Source organism: Danio aesculapii, chromosome 3 (assembly GCF_903798145.1).
Source record: "Danio aesculapii chromosome 3, fDanAes4.1, whole genome shotgun sequence".
NCBI classification, from domain to species: domain Eukaryota; kingdom Metazoa; phylum Chordata; class Actinopteri; order Cypriniformes; family Danionidae; genus Danio; species Danio aesculapii.
Window position 1 is genome coordinate 25,309,280 of NC_079437.1, and position 17,126 is coordinate 25,326,405.

At 34.6% G+C, this 17,126-nt stretch overlaps 2 protein-coding genes across 2 annotated transcripts; both read right to left on the reverse strand.

Moving 5' to 3' along the window:
* Positions 1-1,684: 1,684 nt before the first annotated feature.
* On the reverse strand, positions 1,685-10,006 carry si:ch211-11k18.4 (uncharacterized). The gene is given in 20 exon segments (XM_056451049.1): positions 1,685-1,747; positions 1,832-1,870; positions 1,872-1,917; positions 3,703-3,802; positions 3,902-3,941; positions 3,943-3,987; positions 3,989-4,079; positions 4,801-4,841; positions 4,844-4,957; positions 5,063-5,155; positions 5,892-5,968; positions 5,971-6,022; positions 6,024-6,051; positions 6,221-6,293; positions 6,296-6,364; positions 6,461-6,515; positions 7,364-7,457; positions 7,559-7,670; positions 9,697-9,835; positions 9,928-10,006. Coding segments are annotated over 19 exon segments (1,344 nt in total). The 5' UTR covers positions 9,815-9,835; positions 9,928-10,006; the 3' UTR covers positions 1,685-1,690.
* A 1,921-nt stretch (positions 10,007-11,927) lies between these two features.
* Positions 11,928-16,610, reverse strand: ypel3 (yippee-like 3). The gene is made up of 5 exons (XM_056453495.1): positions 16,240-16,610; positions 14,882-15,000; positions 14,758-14,801; positions 12,288-12,396; positions 11,928-12,187 (listed from the first exon to the last, which is right to left on the reverse strand). The coding sequence occupies exons 2-5, from the start codon at positions 14,996-14,998 to the stop codon at positions 12,098-12,100; spliced, it is 360 nt and encodes a 119-aa protein (XP_056309470.1). The 5' UTR covers positions 14,999-15,000; positions 16,240-16,610; the 3' UTR covers positions 11,928-12,097.
* Between the last annotated feature and the right edge of the window lie 516 nt (positions 16,611-17,126).

A 17,126-nucleotide genomic window follows, 5' to 3' on the forward strand; every position in this document is an offset into this window, starting at 1 on the left:
ACTTTAAATGGTTGATTTGTGAGGGGTGTGCTTCTATATGCTGAGCACTGTATAACCTTACGCAAAACTATTTTTGGTTAATATTGCTTTTTTTGTCTGATTAAGTAAAAATGGTTAATTCTGTATTTGACATATTGCATTTTAACTACATTAGTGATCATTTCATTATAAACAAAAAGGAGGATTGTTCATTTATACAAAACTTAATTCAGTCCAATATTTCACGTCATACAAGGGTGAACCGGTTTGGTCAGTTCATTACAAAAGAACCGACTCACAAGAATTATTCCATTTCACAATGAAGTGTGGCTTGCCAGTTCCCACACTCCACATATGCTTAATATAGAAGCATTATGTGGTTTATTATTTTTAAGAAGATAAAGCTAAACGTTCAGTTTTAATTAAAATCAATAATTTACCATATTTCATTTTTCATGAAAAATGTCATATTTATATTTGATTTAACTCCCAAACAGTAAAACTGGACAACATTTTAACAGAATATATGTACACCTAGAGTTAGTCCACAACTGAAAATTAAAGCTATATTATAAGTAATGTGTGCGAATTATACATTGACGATCGGGGGTGGGGGGATGGGGTCAACTTTTTTTGGTAGAGTAGTTTGGTAATAACATGCTTCAGTGAATAACATTTATGAATGTATTTAAATTACATGTAATTTATTAAGCAATGTATATGTTTTGAGAGATATTTAGTGACTATTTTTAGAGGTTACTGTAGGGTCAAACTATACAAATAATGTAAAAATGAGTAAAGATTTAATATAAATTGACATGATTTTTACTTTGGTTTCTGTGTAGTTGTTTAAAATGAACTGGTTATTTAAAGAAAAAAAAAAAAGTTCCAATCGGCCAAGAAAAAAAATGGTATATAAAATGGCATCTATCTGCATTTAAGATATTTTTATTTTTAAATCTTCTTAAAAACCATGAGTTAATTTGTAAAGGCAAATCAAAATACCAAGGAACTTACTTTGAACAACATCTAAAAAAAATCTGATAAGAATAAACAAATAAGTATGCATGCTCACACACATGCAACAGGTCTCATCGAAATTCCTCAGAGGATTAGGACGTTAACCTAGACCTAGTCAAGCATCTCATTTTGACAATAGCTGAATGTCACATGAAACCGAACACATATTTATTAATTTTTATTATCATATCAGCAACAAGTTCACATAAAAATGTAGGAAAACCATGGAATACAAAAGCCAGCTTCAATATTCTATTAAAATTGACCAATAGTGAATAAACACCCAGGAGTCACTAGAATCTCATGCCACATATGAAAAGCTGCTCATTCCTCAGTCATTGTGGTAATTACCATACAATACAGAGCATTATAAGCAAAGCAAGAGGATTACATTAAAGAGCTGTAATGGTAAACATGATATTTCAGATCTATTCTCAACATGTGGCCCTTCCATTATAACCTTTAAGTACTAGTGTAATATTATGAGACTAATAATGAATATAAAACACAGTAATTGGTCCACAGCTCCATCATTAATTAGTGCTGGGAAGACAGAGCTCACAGGAGTAACCAAGTGCCCTTAAAGTAGCTTATCTGGTCCGCTATGTAACAGGAATGATTAGATGCAGTTTAGTGGTACTTCTGTGTGCTTTATTCTACCTCTTCAAATGTGGCCTGCCTATATTCTCCTTCAGTTCCTGTCCTGATCTCCCACACTCTGACGCAGGTACTCTTCGTAGAGTTTTTTCTGTAGGAACACACAGGAGAGTCATTAGCAGAGTCGGTCAACACACTAGCAGTTTTGTACATCAACTCGAATGCAAACCCATACCTTTTTGGTCTTGACCACCTCTTGCACATACTCCAGTTTTTTCCTGAAGTTGTCTCTTTTGCTTTCCAGATAGAGTCGGTTTAGTTCTAAAATATGGAGAAGAGGAGAAAAAGAGCTCATAAGTACTGTATAGCACAATTGCTGAAGCTGTTCTTTCATTATATTGTGTTTGCTGCATGACTGGATGAAATGGCTCACTATATACCAAGAATTCATAGTAGCTAGGAGTAGAGCAGAGTGATTTGGCCTAAAACCAAAATCTCAATTAATTGAACGATTAACTATTTTTTTTTTGGCCTTCTCCGCGCCTCCTAAACTTGTCAATTGCTACCAAGGCAGGCCAACCACAGATCTCTTGCGAGATCAGTATCAGTCACAGCAAGAGGTATGCAACACGTGTGAAGGCTGTGCCAGATCATACACTGCACTCAACGCAGAAGTGTAAACAGAGCAGAGTCATGTGACTCCACACGCGGTTAGGGAAACTAATTGAAAAAAATGACCTGGAAAATTGATCGATTATAGGCTCTGAATGTCGATATTCGATTACTTTGATTAATTGCCAAGCCCTAGCTAGGAGGATGTTTGACTGTTCCAATTCCCTGCAGCAAATAAAATGGCTACAGGGACTTTAATTCTTACCAGCAAATATATTAAAATACTAAACTAAAAACACACAGGAAAAAAAAATAATAATAATAATATATTATATATATATATATATAATATATTAGATTTTTAAAAAATCTCAGTATTCCATAAACATGCTGAAAAAAAAAACAACAAAAAAAACAAATAGACGTTAAACACTTCTGTGAATACTCTGGAAATCTCAACTTGTACTACACACATCCTCTTTGAAATGAGGGTGTGCCAATGGCAAGTTTTCCTTCTTGGTTGAACGGACTCTTTATCCTACTAGTGTGTGGAGGGATGCACCAAATTTTCAGCTGCCGAAAACTCAGCCAAAGAAATAAATAATTTTTTTTTGCTGAAAAGATGAGGTGGACCCCAGGCATTGTCAAGCTCCATCCAGCTGTAGTCACTGCACTGTGTGAAGCAGCTTTAACAGTGACCAAAGCTTGAGCAGTTGTGTGCATGCCATTGGTCAGACTTCAGAATTCTGAGTCTGTCGATATATATAGCTCATGTATTTTCTCCTATCTGATTTTATGTTAAGGTCAATAAAATGTGGTTATATTATTGCCTAGTAGGGCTGTGCAATTAATCAAAACTCTGTGCCGTCAACTGTTTTTATCATTATTAACCACTCAAAAGACAAGGACAAAAAATCACTACTTACTGCTCTTGCCTTAAGAACTCTTGCAGTGTAATATGAAACAAATCAATACGATTACAGTGAAGATGCTTAAATCAGAGTTTGTTTCATTAGTATATTTTACTATATATATATATATATAATATATATATATATATATATATATATATATATATTATATATATATATATATATATATATATATATATATATATATATATATAATTATTTATTTCCTTTCCATAATTGTGAAACAATAAACCATTTTTACTAGTTTGTCCCATTGTGAAATTTAATGATCTTTGAAATATATAAATGTACCATCAACCTTATTTACTGGGGGCGAAACTAAATGCATCTTTTTGGGACATATGGCCCACTGATAATAGTTTTAAATAATCCTCATTACAATGACCAAAAAAAAAAAATTCCATAATCCAGCAGTCCTATTGTCTAGTGTAAAGGAGAAATTACACATACACAAAAGTTTTTTTTTTTTTTTGACCAAGTGCATCCAGAGTGTTTTTAGTTTCAGCCTAGAATGTTCATTTCACATCCTAAATGTCTGCATAATCTCTTGTTCCCTCCTTACCTGAAAGAGAAGCGAGCAAGCAGGAGAAGGATGAAGGACAACAGCACCAGTCCAGCACAACTGTACAGCTGCACTTCCATGGACAGTGACTCAAAACAGCCTTCACTGCGGAGCCTGAAACACATTAAACCAAACATCGTATCTACAGAGAACCCCCCCTCCCCACACACCACGTGCACATAAATGCATATATTTTCACTAACCACATATAGTGAGAGTGCGTCTGTGCCACTGTCACCCCAGCATCAGCACCAGCACGTCTTTGGAGAGGCTGCCAAGCACCAGAACTAGCAAGCAGCAGCAGAGGCACAATGAAACCCATCATGCCCAGCAAACAGCCCTTAAAACGTGCTCGACGGTTCTCTATGCTGCACTGCCTATTGGGAGCAATACAGGAATGTTAATTGCAATAGAAGACAGGAAATATGTGGTGAAAAAAACAAGACCGATACTTGAATCAATTCTGAGCTTGGTTTTTAACAGCACATGGAGCTGTATGCTTTACAAACAGCCACACACTGCAGGCATCCAATTCCTTATGAATACCACTTAATCTAAAATAATCATTAATACATTTAGGATAGTTTTTAAATGAATTACAAGTGCGTTCACAGTGATATAAAAGCCAACTCACAGGAAAGAGTGCTTGTGTGTCAGGCTGAGTCATGCAAGCACTAGAGTGCACGATTAAAAACTAGCCAATATAAAATCAACTGCTTTTAAAAACGAAGCTCACAATCGATTCGAGACAGAAGAGGGATGCACTTTGAAAATTTCAGATTCAATGTAGAATCGATTTCTTGAATGATTTAGCTCGACAGCTCTTTAGCTTTCCCAACCCTGTTCCTAAAGGCACACCAACAGTTTACATTTTCAACTTCTTATTCAAACACGCCTGGAATCAACTCATCATCAGAACATTGGAAGACACTTGAAACACCTGAAATGAATAGTTCAGCTAAGGGAGGTATCCAAAACATGTATTGTTGGTGTGCCTCCAGGAACATGGTTGGGAAACACTGCTCTAGTAGATGGTGTCAATCAAAAAAACAATTAGGATTTGAACATTTATATGGATGCAATCTTATAACACAGTACCTGTCATTCTGAAGCGTGTCAGTGACGGCCTCAGTGATGATGGGTTACAGTCCTTCTCCAGAGAGTTAAGTGTGTTCTGTTACAGTCTGATTTAATGGTTTTCTCTATGGTCTCGACACACATCATCAATCTGATTAACACACCGGCTGGGCTAATGGTGGAGATGGTGAAGAGAAATTTTTGTTTTTATTTCATAAGTGGCAATTATCAAGTTCACCACTGAATGAAACTGTGTGGAGCAGAAAGGTTTATGATACCTTATAGGATTGGGAACGTAGATGGTGGGCATGTCGAAGCCACACTTATTGAGTCCCGGACGTTTACAAAGTTCCTGCACAATCTGCATCATAACTCTCTGAAAGAACAAATAATGCAGTAATGAAACACTGTTTTAGCATAGAGAAGGATTAAAAAGAGGAAAGGAGAATGGGAAATTGGATAGAGGAAAATTAGAAACTGCAGGAAAAGAATGTAGCAGCAACAGAAGCAAAATGAGCAGGTGAAGAAGAGGAGAATAAAAGAAGCAGGAGAAGGCCAATAACAAGAAGCAGTAAGAGAAACATGAGCAAAATGAGAAGCAACAGGAAAGAGAGAAGGGGAAGCCAGATGAGCAGGAAGACAATGAGAAGGAGCTGCAGGAGAATCAGAAAAAAAAAAGAAGAGAGAGAACAAAAAAAGGGACAGAGCATCAATAAAATCAGATAATATCAGAATGATTTCTGACAAGTTGACATTGAATAACAATGCTGAAAAATGTAGATCCATCACAGGAAAAAAAAAATAGTTTGCTTTTAACCAGTGGTGGGCAAACTCAGGTCCTGGAGGGGCCGGTGGTCCTGCACAGTTTAGCTCCAAATCTAATGAAACACACCTGAACATGCTAATCAGTGTCTTCAAGATCACTAGAAATCTAGAAAGCAGGTTTGTTTGATTAGAGTTGGAGCTAAACTGTGCAGGACACTTATTATTTGTACATTATTACTTGGATTATAATAATGAATTGCAGTCCTGGTGGGCACAAAGAATTATTAGAACAGCAGTGTGCGTGCAAAGAAAAGGAGTGAGTAAACGAAGTGTATAGGCGTATTTACTTGTCGATCAGACTCTCCTCCAGCCTCATCAGCTTTACTGAGATAAAAACGGAGCCGGTCCCCTTGTTTGTCATTCACTTCTCTACAATGTTGAGCGTGCGCTTGTGCATAAAGCCCTGTCCCATTGGGTCCAAAGAAGACCAGGATCAGGTCCACACGCCTCACCTAATGCAGACAGGCAAGAATAGTTCATAGGACCACAAAAAATTATTGAAGTGTTGCCAGAACCACCTTTAATAAGTGTGTGTAAACTGTGGTACATGTAGACCATGTATGACTATGCAATAAAACACCAAGAAACTGAACACAAAAAAAATACAAGACAACACACACCGAGCCACAGAACAGCCTGGTCAACATCAAAGGGATACTTCATATCTCCATCCACAAGACCAGGAGTGCAACAAAAGTCACCAAACTGAAACGTTTCTGCCGTGAAGTACAAATCTCAGTGCCGAGGTATTCTGACACCCCTAAAATTAAAGAAAACAAGCCATTTTATGCACAGATAACATGGAATTCGCCAGCAAAATGGCTTTACATTAATGCACTTTACAATCTCAACAAACCTTTAAAGTCTTGCAGTGGTTTGAAGTGCGGATACAGATGGAGCGTTGCATTTCCCTAAAACCCAAGACAACAGTGGTTACAGAAAGGGGTTATAGTCAAAGATGTTTACATTAGAATACAGTAGTCAACTTTCAAAGGGGATCAAAATTTATTTTTTTTCCAAAATGTCCCAAGACAAAAAGGGGGTGTTGTAAAATAGTTCTAGGACAACTTTGACTAAAGGTTTTGATCCACTTCAATTGTGACTACGGTGCATTCTTTTCATTTCATATATCTTTATGTTCACATAGCATGAACTAGTGTGCAGTAGTTTATGTTTTATTATAATAATTAACTGGGAAATGCATGGAAGATGCATGAAATCTTAAAATTTGCATTTTTAAATTGTTTTACTTTTTTTTTTTTTTAATAGAGAAACAGATGGAGACAGAAATACCAATATAAAAAAAAAAAAACTCAAGTGACTGATTAAACTGCTCATTGACCACCATCAAAACCCGCGTCATGTAATCGTTATGTTTGGAAGGCTTGCCATGTCCACTTTTTAGAAGCAGAAGTTAGTTTAAGCTAATAATTTTAAGCTATTCAAGTTAAGAAACTTAAGTTAATAAGTTTGTGGCTCATTTAAGAATTTAGAAGATTAAGTAAAATCTGGTTCAAGCTATGATTTAAGTGCAACCCTTTTTGTAAGTTAGTTTGATTGTATATTGTGGTTCTTTCTTTAGTAAATTAGATTAAGCACCAAAACGAGAACAGAATTTTTCATAGATACTCCATTTACAACTTGTGTGAAGAGAAAAAAAAAAAAAAAAAAAAAAAAAAAAAAAAAAAAAAAAAAAAAAAAAAAAAAAAGAGCCAAATTTATGCCTCACATAAAACTAACATGTATAGATAATATTTACCGTGAGCGACTCCCTCTTTCGCCCACTGGTAACAAAGCTGAAGCCCTGGGTCTCTATAGCAACTCCTGTCCTTTGGATATGCTCCTCCACATACCTGCCAACAATAAATAAACAGTTTGAAATCTAACCGTTCTGCTCTCTCAGTCTCACACACACTGATTTAATACATGTTTCCACTGATGCAAGTCAGCCTACCAATTGATAAAGCTGCTCTTTCCAGCGGAGTGGTTCCCCATCAACATCACAGTTATCTTCTTCCGGGGAGGCAGCAACGTCACACCGACAGTTTGAGCGATTTTTATTAATCCTACAAGAATAAGGAATAAGCGGTTAAACAAACTGAACTTGAAGTCCATTTTGTCAATTTGAACACATAATAGAATATCTATCCTATAACGCACTCATTTCCAAAACATAAGCAACAGTCTGGACTCTGGAGCACAATGTTTATGTCCCATAATGATGCATGTGTGGGGTTTGTTTACAACAGAGAGGAAGGACATGCATGTTCGTATTGTTCATTAAAATAGTACCCACTTATCCTGTATGTTGTGACCTATATTAAAAAGTAAAATTACATTTCCTCACCTTAAAATTATAAGGTTCTATCTGACAATGTTGTCAAAAGTGAGTAATTGACATTCTTATTAATTGACAACTGATTTACATTATGGGGTGTTTTTATAAATTGTTACATTAAGATTTAAAAAAAAAAAAAATGCTACAACACATACTGTTTGCTATGGAATGCAAAAACTTTGAAGCTCAATATCTCAAAATCATTCAGAACGAAGATAGAACCTTATAATTCCAAGGTGACGATTTGTGTGAACAATCTAATTGGGAAGGCGGACTTCTCTTAGGATTCCCAACACGTCATTAAATAGACAAGACTCTGTCCTAGACCACAATATTATGATTTCTATTGCATGGGTATATTTTGGCAAGATCCAAACTATATTGCAGGGGTCAGAATGATGTTGTGTGAATTGTTTTTATTATAAGAAGATCAAAACATATATTTCTTTAGTAGTAACATGCATTAAGCACTTCATTTAGGCAGTTTTAGTTGGTCTTTTTTTTTTCAATATTTAAATTTATCTTTTGATTTCTGATTTCACATTTTTCATATAGCTGCCTCTTGGCGAAATAACATCTACAACAAATATATATCACGACAATCTATACAACTATACTCTTTATATTATTATTCAGATGTTATATACACAATCCAATTAAAAAAAAAATTTATGACTGTTTTTGGGTAACTTATGTGACATAGGGGAACTTTGCACAGGCTGTGTATTAAAATGTAATACTTTTGTAGGTTATTATTATTATTATAACCTTTATTGTACCAGTAAAGAACCTTGCGATTAAAAATCTTTCCTGGCACAGGAGTTTCACATGGGTTTAAAAATAAAACACTGCAACAACTAAACAAACAAATAACAGGTAACATCATTCATTCATTCATCCATCCATCAAAACAAACCTACAATGACAGAAAAACTATTCAGAGCATCTACGGGCCAATGTTTCAAACTCCAAATCATTTAAAATCTTCTTAAAAGCATGTAGTGAAACCAATTCTTTAAACTGCAACTTTGTTTGGAGGTTTTTCAATGCAAAAGGTGCAGCATATTTAAAAGCTTTTTTTCTATATTAACCCCAGATTTTAGTAGATAATCTCCAGTTTACTTATTCAGACCAATCGTTTTGCATCATAAAACATCAACAGGAGCAACTGGAATTAATCTTGTGTTGCCAATATATTTTTAGCTCAAAAAGTTTACTCACCATTTACTCTCCCTCCCAAAACAAACTGGAAATCTGTAACCACTGACTTCCATAGTATTTGTTTTTCCTACTATGAAAAAGTCACAGGTTGCCATTACTTTTCTAAACATCTTATTTTGTGTTGAACAGAAGAAAGAAACTACTGAAGGCTTGACACAAGTGAAAAATGAATTTAAATTTTTGGATGAACTAACGTTATCCATTTAACGTTCGACTAAAGGGGGTCCTATCTGAGGGGTTATAAATCAGAAATTAATACATTTAAACTTTTTACGAACCAAAAAAATAAAATTATGAATTAAATAAAACAAATATCGAATCTACTGAACTACACAATTATGACTGTAATAAACTCAAACAGCTGAAGTGCCTCTGGCAGTCTGAAGTAAATAGCTGACATACCAAACCGGCATTTTAGCTCACCGGCTACCGTTAGCAACTCTCACCCAGCCCTGAGGAGACTTGCTTTACCTCATCACTGCAATAATAACTGAATCCGAACGAAACAGTTTATAAAAACTACGGTTTCTTACCGCTATCCGGGTCGATGTACATCTGATGGCAGTCCCTTAAGATGCGCTCGTCACAGGACACACTGCCAGAGATTGAGTCTGCATTGGCAGCACTCCTGCTTTTGATTTTCCCGGACATAGTGATGTAAAATTGCGGGCTCTAAAAAAGCAGCGTATATTTAATCGTACACAAAGTAAAACGGGCTGGTAAAATACTATGAAAATAAAGAAATAACCCAGAATACTACTCACAACCGATTGAAGTTCAAATCGCCCCGGTCTGCTGGGTAACGCTGGCCACGTCACCGATGTTCGCAAAGCTTTGTGGGAGTTGTAGTCTTATAATTGTTTTTTTTTTTTTGCCCTCTCGGACTCGGTCTGGTTTTGAGATAATTAGAGCAGAAAGGCTGTTCCTTGTTTCCGCCTTGTTTATTTATAAACCATGTCGTCTGCAGACCATTATATAACGAATAATCATTTGGCAGTTTTGCCCTTTGTACTTTAGAAGCTTGTGAAGTGCGCCATTAATTTAAAAACTAGGGTATGAAGATAACATGTTAATCTTTTATAAATCCAGTCCAGAGAAACTGACGATATGCCCCTATTTATTCTAGACCAGTATACAATACAACTTTGCGTACTTATTGTAACATAAGTGAGCGGATTTAATTTCTGATTTATTATTTCAATCATTCTTTGATGTAAATTTCATTATATATATATATATATATATATATATATATATATATATATATATATATATATATATATATATAAATATAAAAAGTGTTGTCACGATACCATTAATTAATCTTTCGATACTATATTACCTAAAGTATCACGATACCAAAAAGTATTGCAATATTGTTATTCATAACTGAAATTATAAAGAAAATAGTCAGAAATACTATATTTTATAATACTTGAATTTAATTCATAATTCCCCTAAGGCCAAAAAGTATTATTTGCACCCCACTTCACCAAAAAATGTATAAATTCTTTTGATTATTTTGTAGATAACTGATCAACAAAAATACTTTAAAATAAAGATACAAACTATACAGAATGAAATTTGTTACCAAAGAGCATTTTTCCAACAAAATTAAGCTAAATGAAGTGGTCAAAAATTGTCTCAATGTTTCCTGTTGCTATTTTGGGTTTTTCATCTATTCTCTTTTACAGTCTCATCAGGTAACAATCCAAAGTAATTCAAAATTTTACTTTGCCAGTCGTTCTTTTAAGAGATTTATTGAATGTCTGTGCATTGGAAACGTCTAGTAAATTTTCTTATTTACTCATTATACAATTGTGTATATATTTCAAGTGTACGTTGTCGACAATCAATACTTTAGAAAAGAACCCATTTAAAAAGACAGTATACATTTTTCCAACTTAATTTCAGTGAAGAAAAAAAAGCATAACAAGAGTTTTCCATTTACCCCCATACTTTAATGTAAAGAATTCAGGTTAATGTAATACACTTTAATGGTTTAGCATTCAAAGAAATACTCTGCTACACAATCATAACACATCTGCATGGCATGTCTGCTCTAACATGATCAGATCAATGTCTCTGTACATGCTGCTCAACGTTAGATTATACTTACAACATTTTTCATACACAAAATGCAAGAAATAAGAAACATAAAAATGAATATCCCAATAACATCATACAAGCTGTAACTAAAGTGTCTTTAAGAATATCAGTCAACCGTGGACAATCTCTTCAATAGCCCAATAAGCCTGTTCGCTTACACAAACTTATGAGCAGATGTTCATTAGTTGGGATCCCTCAGCGACTTGGTAAATTAAAAGATGAATTCAACCGAAAGAACTGAATTTGGAGGCATGAATCATCCTTTAAACAAACTCTCACTCACATATATTGCACATAATCCTCTCTAAGCCACATACGCGCACACACACACACACAGAGAAAAATTTAACTCGCACTACCTCGTTCAAAAAAAAAAAACTCGTTCTCTAAACTAAAAATTAATCGAATAAAAAAAGGAATTGGATCTTCAAAAACTTGATCATACATAGTCCAAACCTCATGAATTGCACTTAATCTGGAGAATTTGATGGCTAACGTCAAAATCCCAACAAAAATCAAGAAATCTTCAGAACTGGATTTAAGTGGATCATGAGATATTAGCACAGCTTCTCTAAAGCATGCCTCTCACACAAACACGCATGTAAAAAAATACACAAACAAAACAATAACCCAAGACCCCCCCCCCCCCCCCTCCCCCTCCCACTCTGAAAAACTGGTGCATTGGGATATCAGTGTGGAAAAAGGTGCTCACAATAGTAATGTACATCATAAATGGATATATATATATACACATAAAAAAGAAAGCATATTTCATGTCGATCTTAAAGAAGCTGCAAGCGGTGACAGCAAGTTAAATTCAAGGCTTCAGTCCCAGCCATTATCCTTAATCATGTGAGATAATTCAATTATAAACTTGCCCTCCTTATACTTCTGGCTCAACTCAAAGGCCTGCTCCTGTAGAGAGAAGGAAAAACACCACAAATTGTGATCAGACTGTATGAGGTGACAAATAAAGCCTTTTGACATCTGTTCTGTTAAAACAAATCATACTCACGTATTTCCAGCCCAGCGTGGTGTGGCAATTCTCACAATAAATATCAGCCACAGCATGAAGACCAGTTAGCAGCAGTCTTTCTTCTGCTGGACCACAACCTACGTTCACCCTAAAAACACAAAATGACAAGCAAGTTAAAACGTAGCCTAGTTGTGACTTAAAAGAACACTAAATTACAACTTGCCCACAACTACATTTGTGTTGCACCACTGAACTTATTTTAAACGCAACACTACGTTCCAACTAAATATTTACGACAGCCTCCCTTCATGTATAAGGGCAGAAAAGAGATGACATTGAGAATAGTTAACATCGAGGAGCTCACGATAATAATGAAGAATTATCTCTCTACTCACAGCCTTTTTTCCTCCTGAATCTTTATTCAATAAGTGTTTTGTGTCAAGTATCCATCAATTAAAACGAGAATTTCTTCATGACGGAGTTCTTTTCTCTTCCGTGTGGAGATTTATTTATATTTATGTATATATATATATATATATATATGTATATATATATATATATATATATATATATATATATATATATATATATATATATATATATATATTATATATATATATATATATATATATATATATATATATATATATATGTGTGTATGTATGTATGTGTGTATATATATATATATATATATATATATATATATATATATGTGTGTATGTATGTATGTATGCATGCATGTATGTATATGTATATATATATATATATATATATATATATATATATATATATATATATATATATATATATATATATATATATATATATATATATATATATATATATATATATATATATATATATATATATATATATGTATATATATATATGTATATATATATATATATATATATATATATATGTATATATATATATATATATATATATATATATATATATATATATATATATATATATATATATATATATATATATATATGTATATATATATATGTATATATATATATATATATGTATATATATATATAGTGACTGGCTGTAATGTACTATAAAAATGTAGTGTCAATTCATTTTCAAAGGGTTATTTGTAGATGCATTAGTTGCCAAATTTTAAAGCAGATAAACGATTTAAATGCTTTTTATTGGATATTACATCATTCAATGCGACTACACATGACTTTAGACAGGGCTGGGCGATTTGGCCTGAAATCAAAATTAATTGAACATTTTAACTCGCTTACGATTAATGAACCATGATTTTATGTTTTTGCCCTCATAGTTCACTGACAATTCTCGACTGTAAATGTTCACATATTACAAGTGAGAGATTTTTGAATGAAGGGTGCATTACTTGATTTTAAAAGGATTGAAGGAAACACACACACACACTATCTACTATCTATGGTTATTAATTGAACATCAATGCTGAACAACTGAAATTAATACACATACTGCCTAAAACACGACTGTCCGCGCCATCTACTATCTACGGTTTGCCTTAAGAACATGTGGTCCAACCAAAGTAAGAACAAATTTAGCTACAAACTAGCTAGTAGTTACTAAGCGCCTAGTGTGGACTTTACGTTCCAGTTTAAGAAAGAACTTCCGAACAGCTGGTGCAACCCTACCCACTGCCCAGTAAACCAACTATTTCATAAATCATGATGGGACCTCCAACAGAAATAGAGAGGTTGCACAAGAAGCTAAAATGTTGCTGGAATTGGATTTTACATATGTGCAATATATAAACTGCATTACCAAAAATGACTGAGCTCAGGTCCATGTGTTGTGCGAGAAGTCGATATTTTGATTATGGTGACAGGCCTAATTAAGATGTTTTATTTTGTCAATCCGATTAAAAGTGGAAAAAAATTAAACGCGCATATAAATGGGGTTTGAAACATTGAGCTTCTCCACCTTCAATCGCTCACACAGACTTTCAAATACATATTCAATAGGATTCCATTCATTATATAAACCATGATCTCCCTGCCAACATAACTTGTTGTTATTATGAGATGTTGTCAAAGCACACCACAACAAGGTATTCATACTATGCTGTGTTTCACAAAAACACACCAATAAAACAAACTAAATTGATGATGCCATTATAATCCTTTTAAACAGCTTGCCAATATTCTGACAAAAAAAGTGCATTGGTTACACTTGGCTTTGGGGAGTTATTAAATTACCCAAATAGAAAAAAAGGTTATGCAACAGACATTATACAACTCTGTGTCTTAGTTAAGCAAGTGCCTAATTAAGTTTGTTATGCCCTTTTTTCATGCTATAGACTATGCTTATGATTTTATAATGGTGAAAAATTGGCTGACAAATGCAAACAATGTATACATCAGTGCCAAAATAAAAAAAGCAAGACCTTGCGCTTAGTTCCAGTCACATTTCACACAAATTCAAGTTAATAATAGAATCCATCAAAAGGCAAAAAGAAAAGCTCGTCTTGAAATTTGAAAGCAGTCATACTTACACAGAATTGAATAGGTAGGCTCGTCCTTGACTCCCTTGAAAGGACTGCAAAGAGAGACACGTGAGCCTTTAATGCATAACAAATCTAGCTGTAAACATGCCACAAGTCACATAAAGAAACTCACCTTAGAAATGAGGTCATCGTGATTGGCCAGGTGTGCCCGGCAGTGGACGCAGCTGTAGCGACGATGACAGGAGTCCAGATAGGCCTGGAAAGTTTTGGCCTTGGTCTGCTTCACCATGTCTTTGAAAAACACACAAAAACAGCATTAAATCATACAGTATCTGCAAACCTTGCTGCCTATTCTCATGTCAAAATTTTACCACAAAGGCAAAGGCTACAAAGCAGCTTTGACTGGCAAAATAGATCATAACTGGATTGCCTAATAGCTGTTCGTACTTAGAAAGCATGGCATCAAATTGTGCAACATGTAATGTTGATAACTTCAAAGTAAACTAAATGTTTTGACACCAATATTATGCGTGTTGGGCAGGACACATAGCAATCATTTTGTTTTTGCATATGAAAATGACTTTAATATTATCAAAAAAAATCTCGTATCCTGATTGAGAGATAAACCAGGAAAAAAGAAACATCCTCATGACCTACTTTGCTTGGCTGCCCACACTGTAGTTCCCCCATATATGGCCCGCCAGGCACGAGGGTAAACAGGGGTGAGAGGTAACTGATAACTATGGTATGCTGTAATAAATACAGCTTGAGACTAAATATTTTGTTATAAAGTATTCGAAACGTTTTAAAACATGGACAAGATATGCTAACGATTTTAGTTTCAGTTCATATGGAATACACAACGTTACAGCACGGCCTTCAATGCAGCTGGAATCTCGACATACACGAATCGTTCATGCGAGTCGAGTGATTTCAATGATTCACTAGAACAAAACAGATTCGCAATGAGCCACGAACGTTGATATTCAAATAATTTGCAATAAAACAATCCGTAATTAGCAGTTACAATCTACTTCACTCATTTTATCAACAAAACAGGATATAGTTTTCCAAAAAAAGTATGTAATTTAATCCCAATATTATTTAATATGTGCATTCAAATTATCCGTAGGTTTGGAGAACATATCACAGAAATATACAACATGATATAATAGCCAATTACAAAAAAAATAAAATTTGGGATGTCAGGGAACGCGCAAAGACGTAACGTCATAGCATAAATTAAGCACTGAATCTTTTTAACGAACAGTCCAAAAGAACCGATTCAATGAATCGAGTCGGACTTTCCAAATCTCGTGGAACTGCAACAACACACACGTCTAGTTGCATGCAAAATTCATGTATCATTATCCAACTAACGTTAATATGTCATACATAAGCAGTAAATATAGTCTCTACGCAAAATCAGCATGATATACGCTCTTAAATCCAAGCGTGGAGCCCTTTCACGTTAGGACCGTTTCTACTCCCTCCATTTGAAATGATTCACAGCAATGAAAATTGACTCACCTGGATGTTTGTGATTTCTTCAAGACAAACGCTGATCGCAGTATTGTCACCAGAAGGGAAGCGCGCTCAACTCAACGGCATGAAGCCTGCGCGGTCTTCAAACGAGCGCACTCAACCAAACAAACGGCACGTTGCGCTTTTCCTACTGCTCCCTCCTTTGTGTCCCTCCTGTCGACCTGCTCTAGTGTCCTCACCGCGTTTCGTCAACCACAAACTTAGCTATTTCCAAAATTCAGGCAAGCTACTGCGCAGATCACGTCTCAACCGAATGTAATCCGTAGGTTTGTTTACTGTATTTTCTGAGGAAGTTTCTTATACGTCGTGTGGCGCAAAACAAACCGCCGTCAACCAATCAGAATCTAGAGAGCGACGTCAAGAATATAGGTCAACCAATCAGACGCGGTCTTTCCATGCGTTTGAAGTCACCTGAACTTTACAGTTGCGTTAAAAGCGTTTCGACGAGTAAAAACAAACAAAACCCTCGTGTTTTTGGTCCTTTTTTATCTTATCGCTTCTTTCAGCGGGGACGATTTTTGTATTTCTGTTGTTTGCATGACAATTAAGTCACGTAGACGGTTTAAAATTAACTGCCTGTATTATGAAACCCATCCAGATGTTTTCTGCAGGTTTATGAAGGTAAATGTCTTTAAAGGCACTTTAAGACCAATTATATAACATTTAATGAGTATTTTGAAGGGAACAAAACACGTAAATATGTTATGTAAATTTATGGCAAGCACGAGTTGTAATGGATTAGCAACATTTAAAAGATTAAAAAAATACTCGAAATGTTCTTAAGCAACAATTACGTTTGTAGTTCATTTCATGTTAATGTTCATGTTATCTATTTGTAATATATTTAAAATAGCTTAGGTAAATTTATCAAA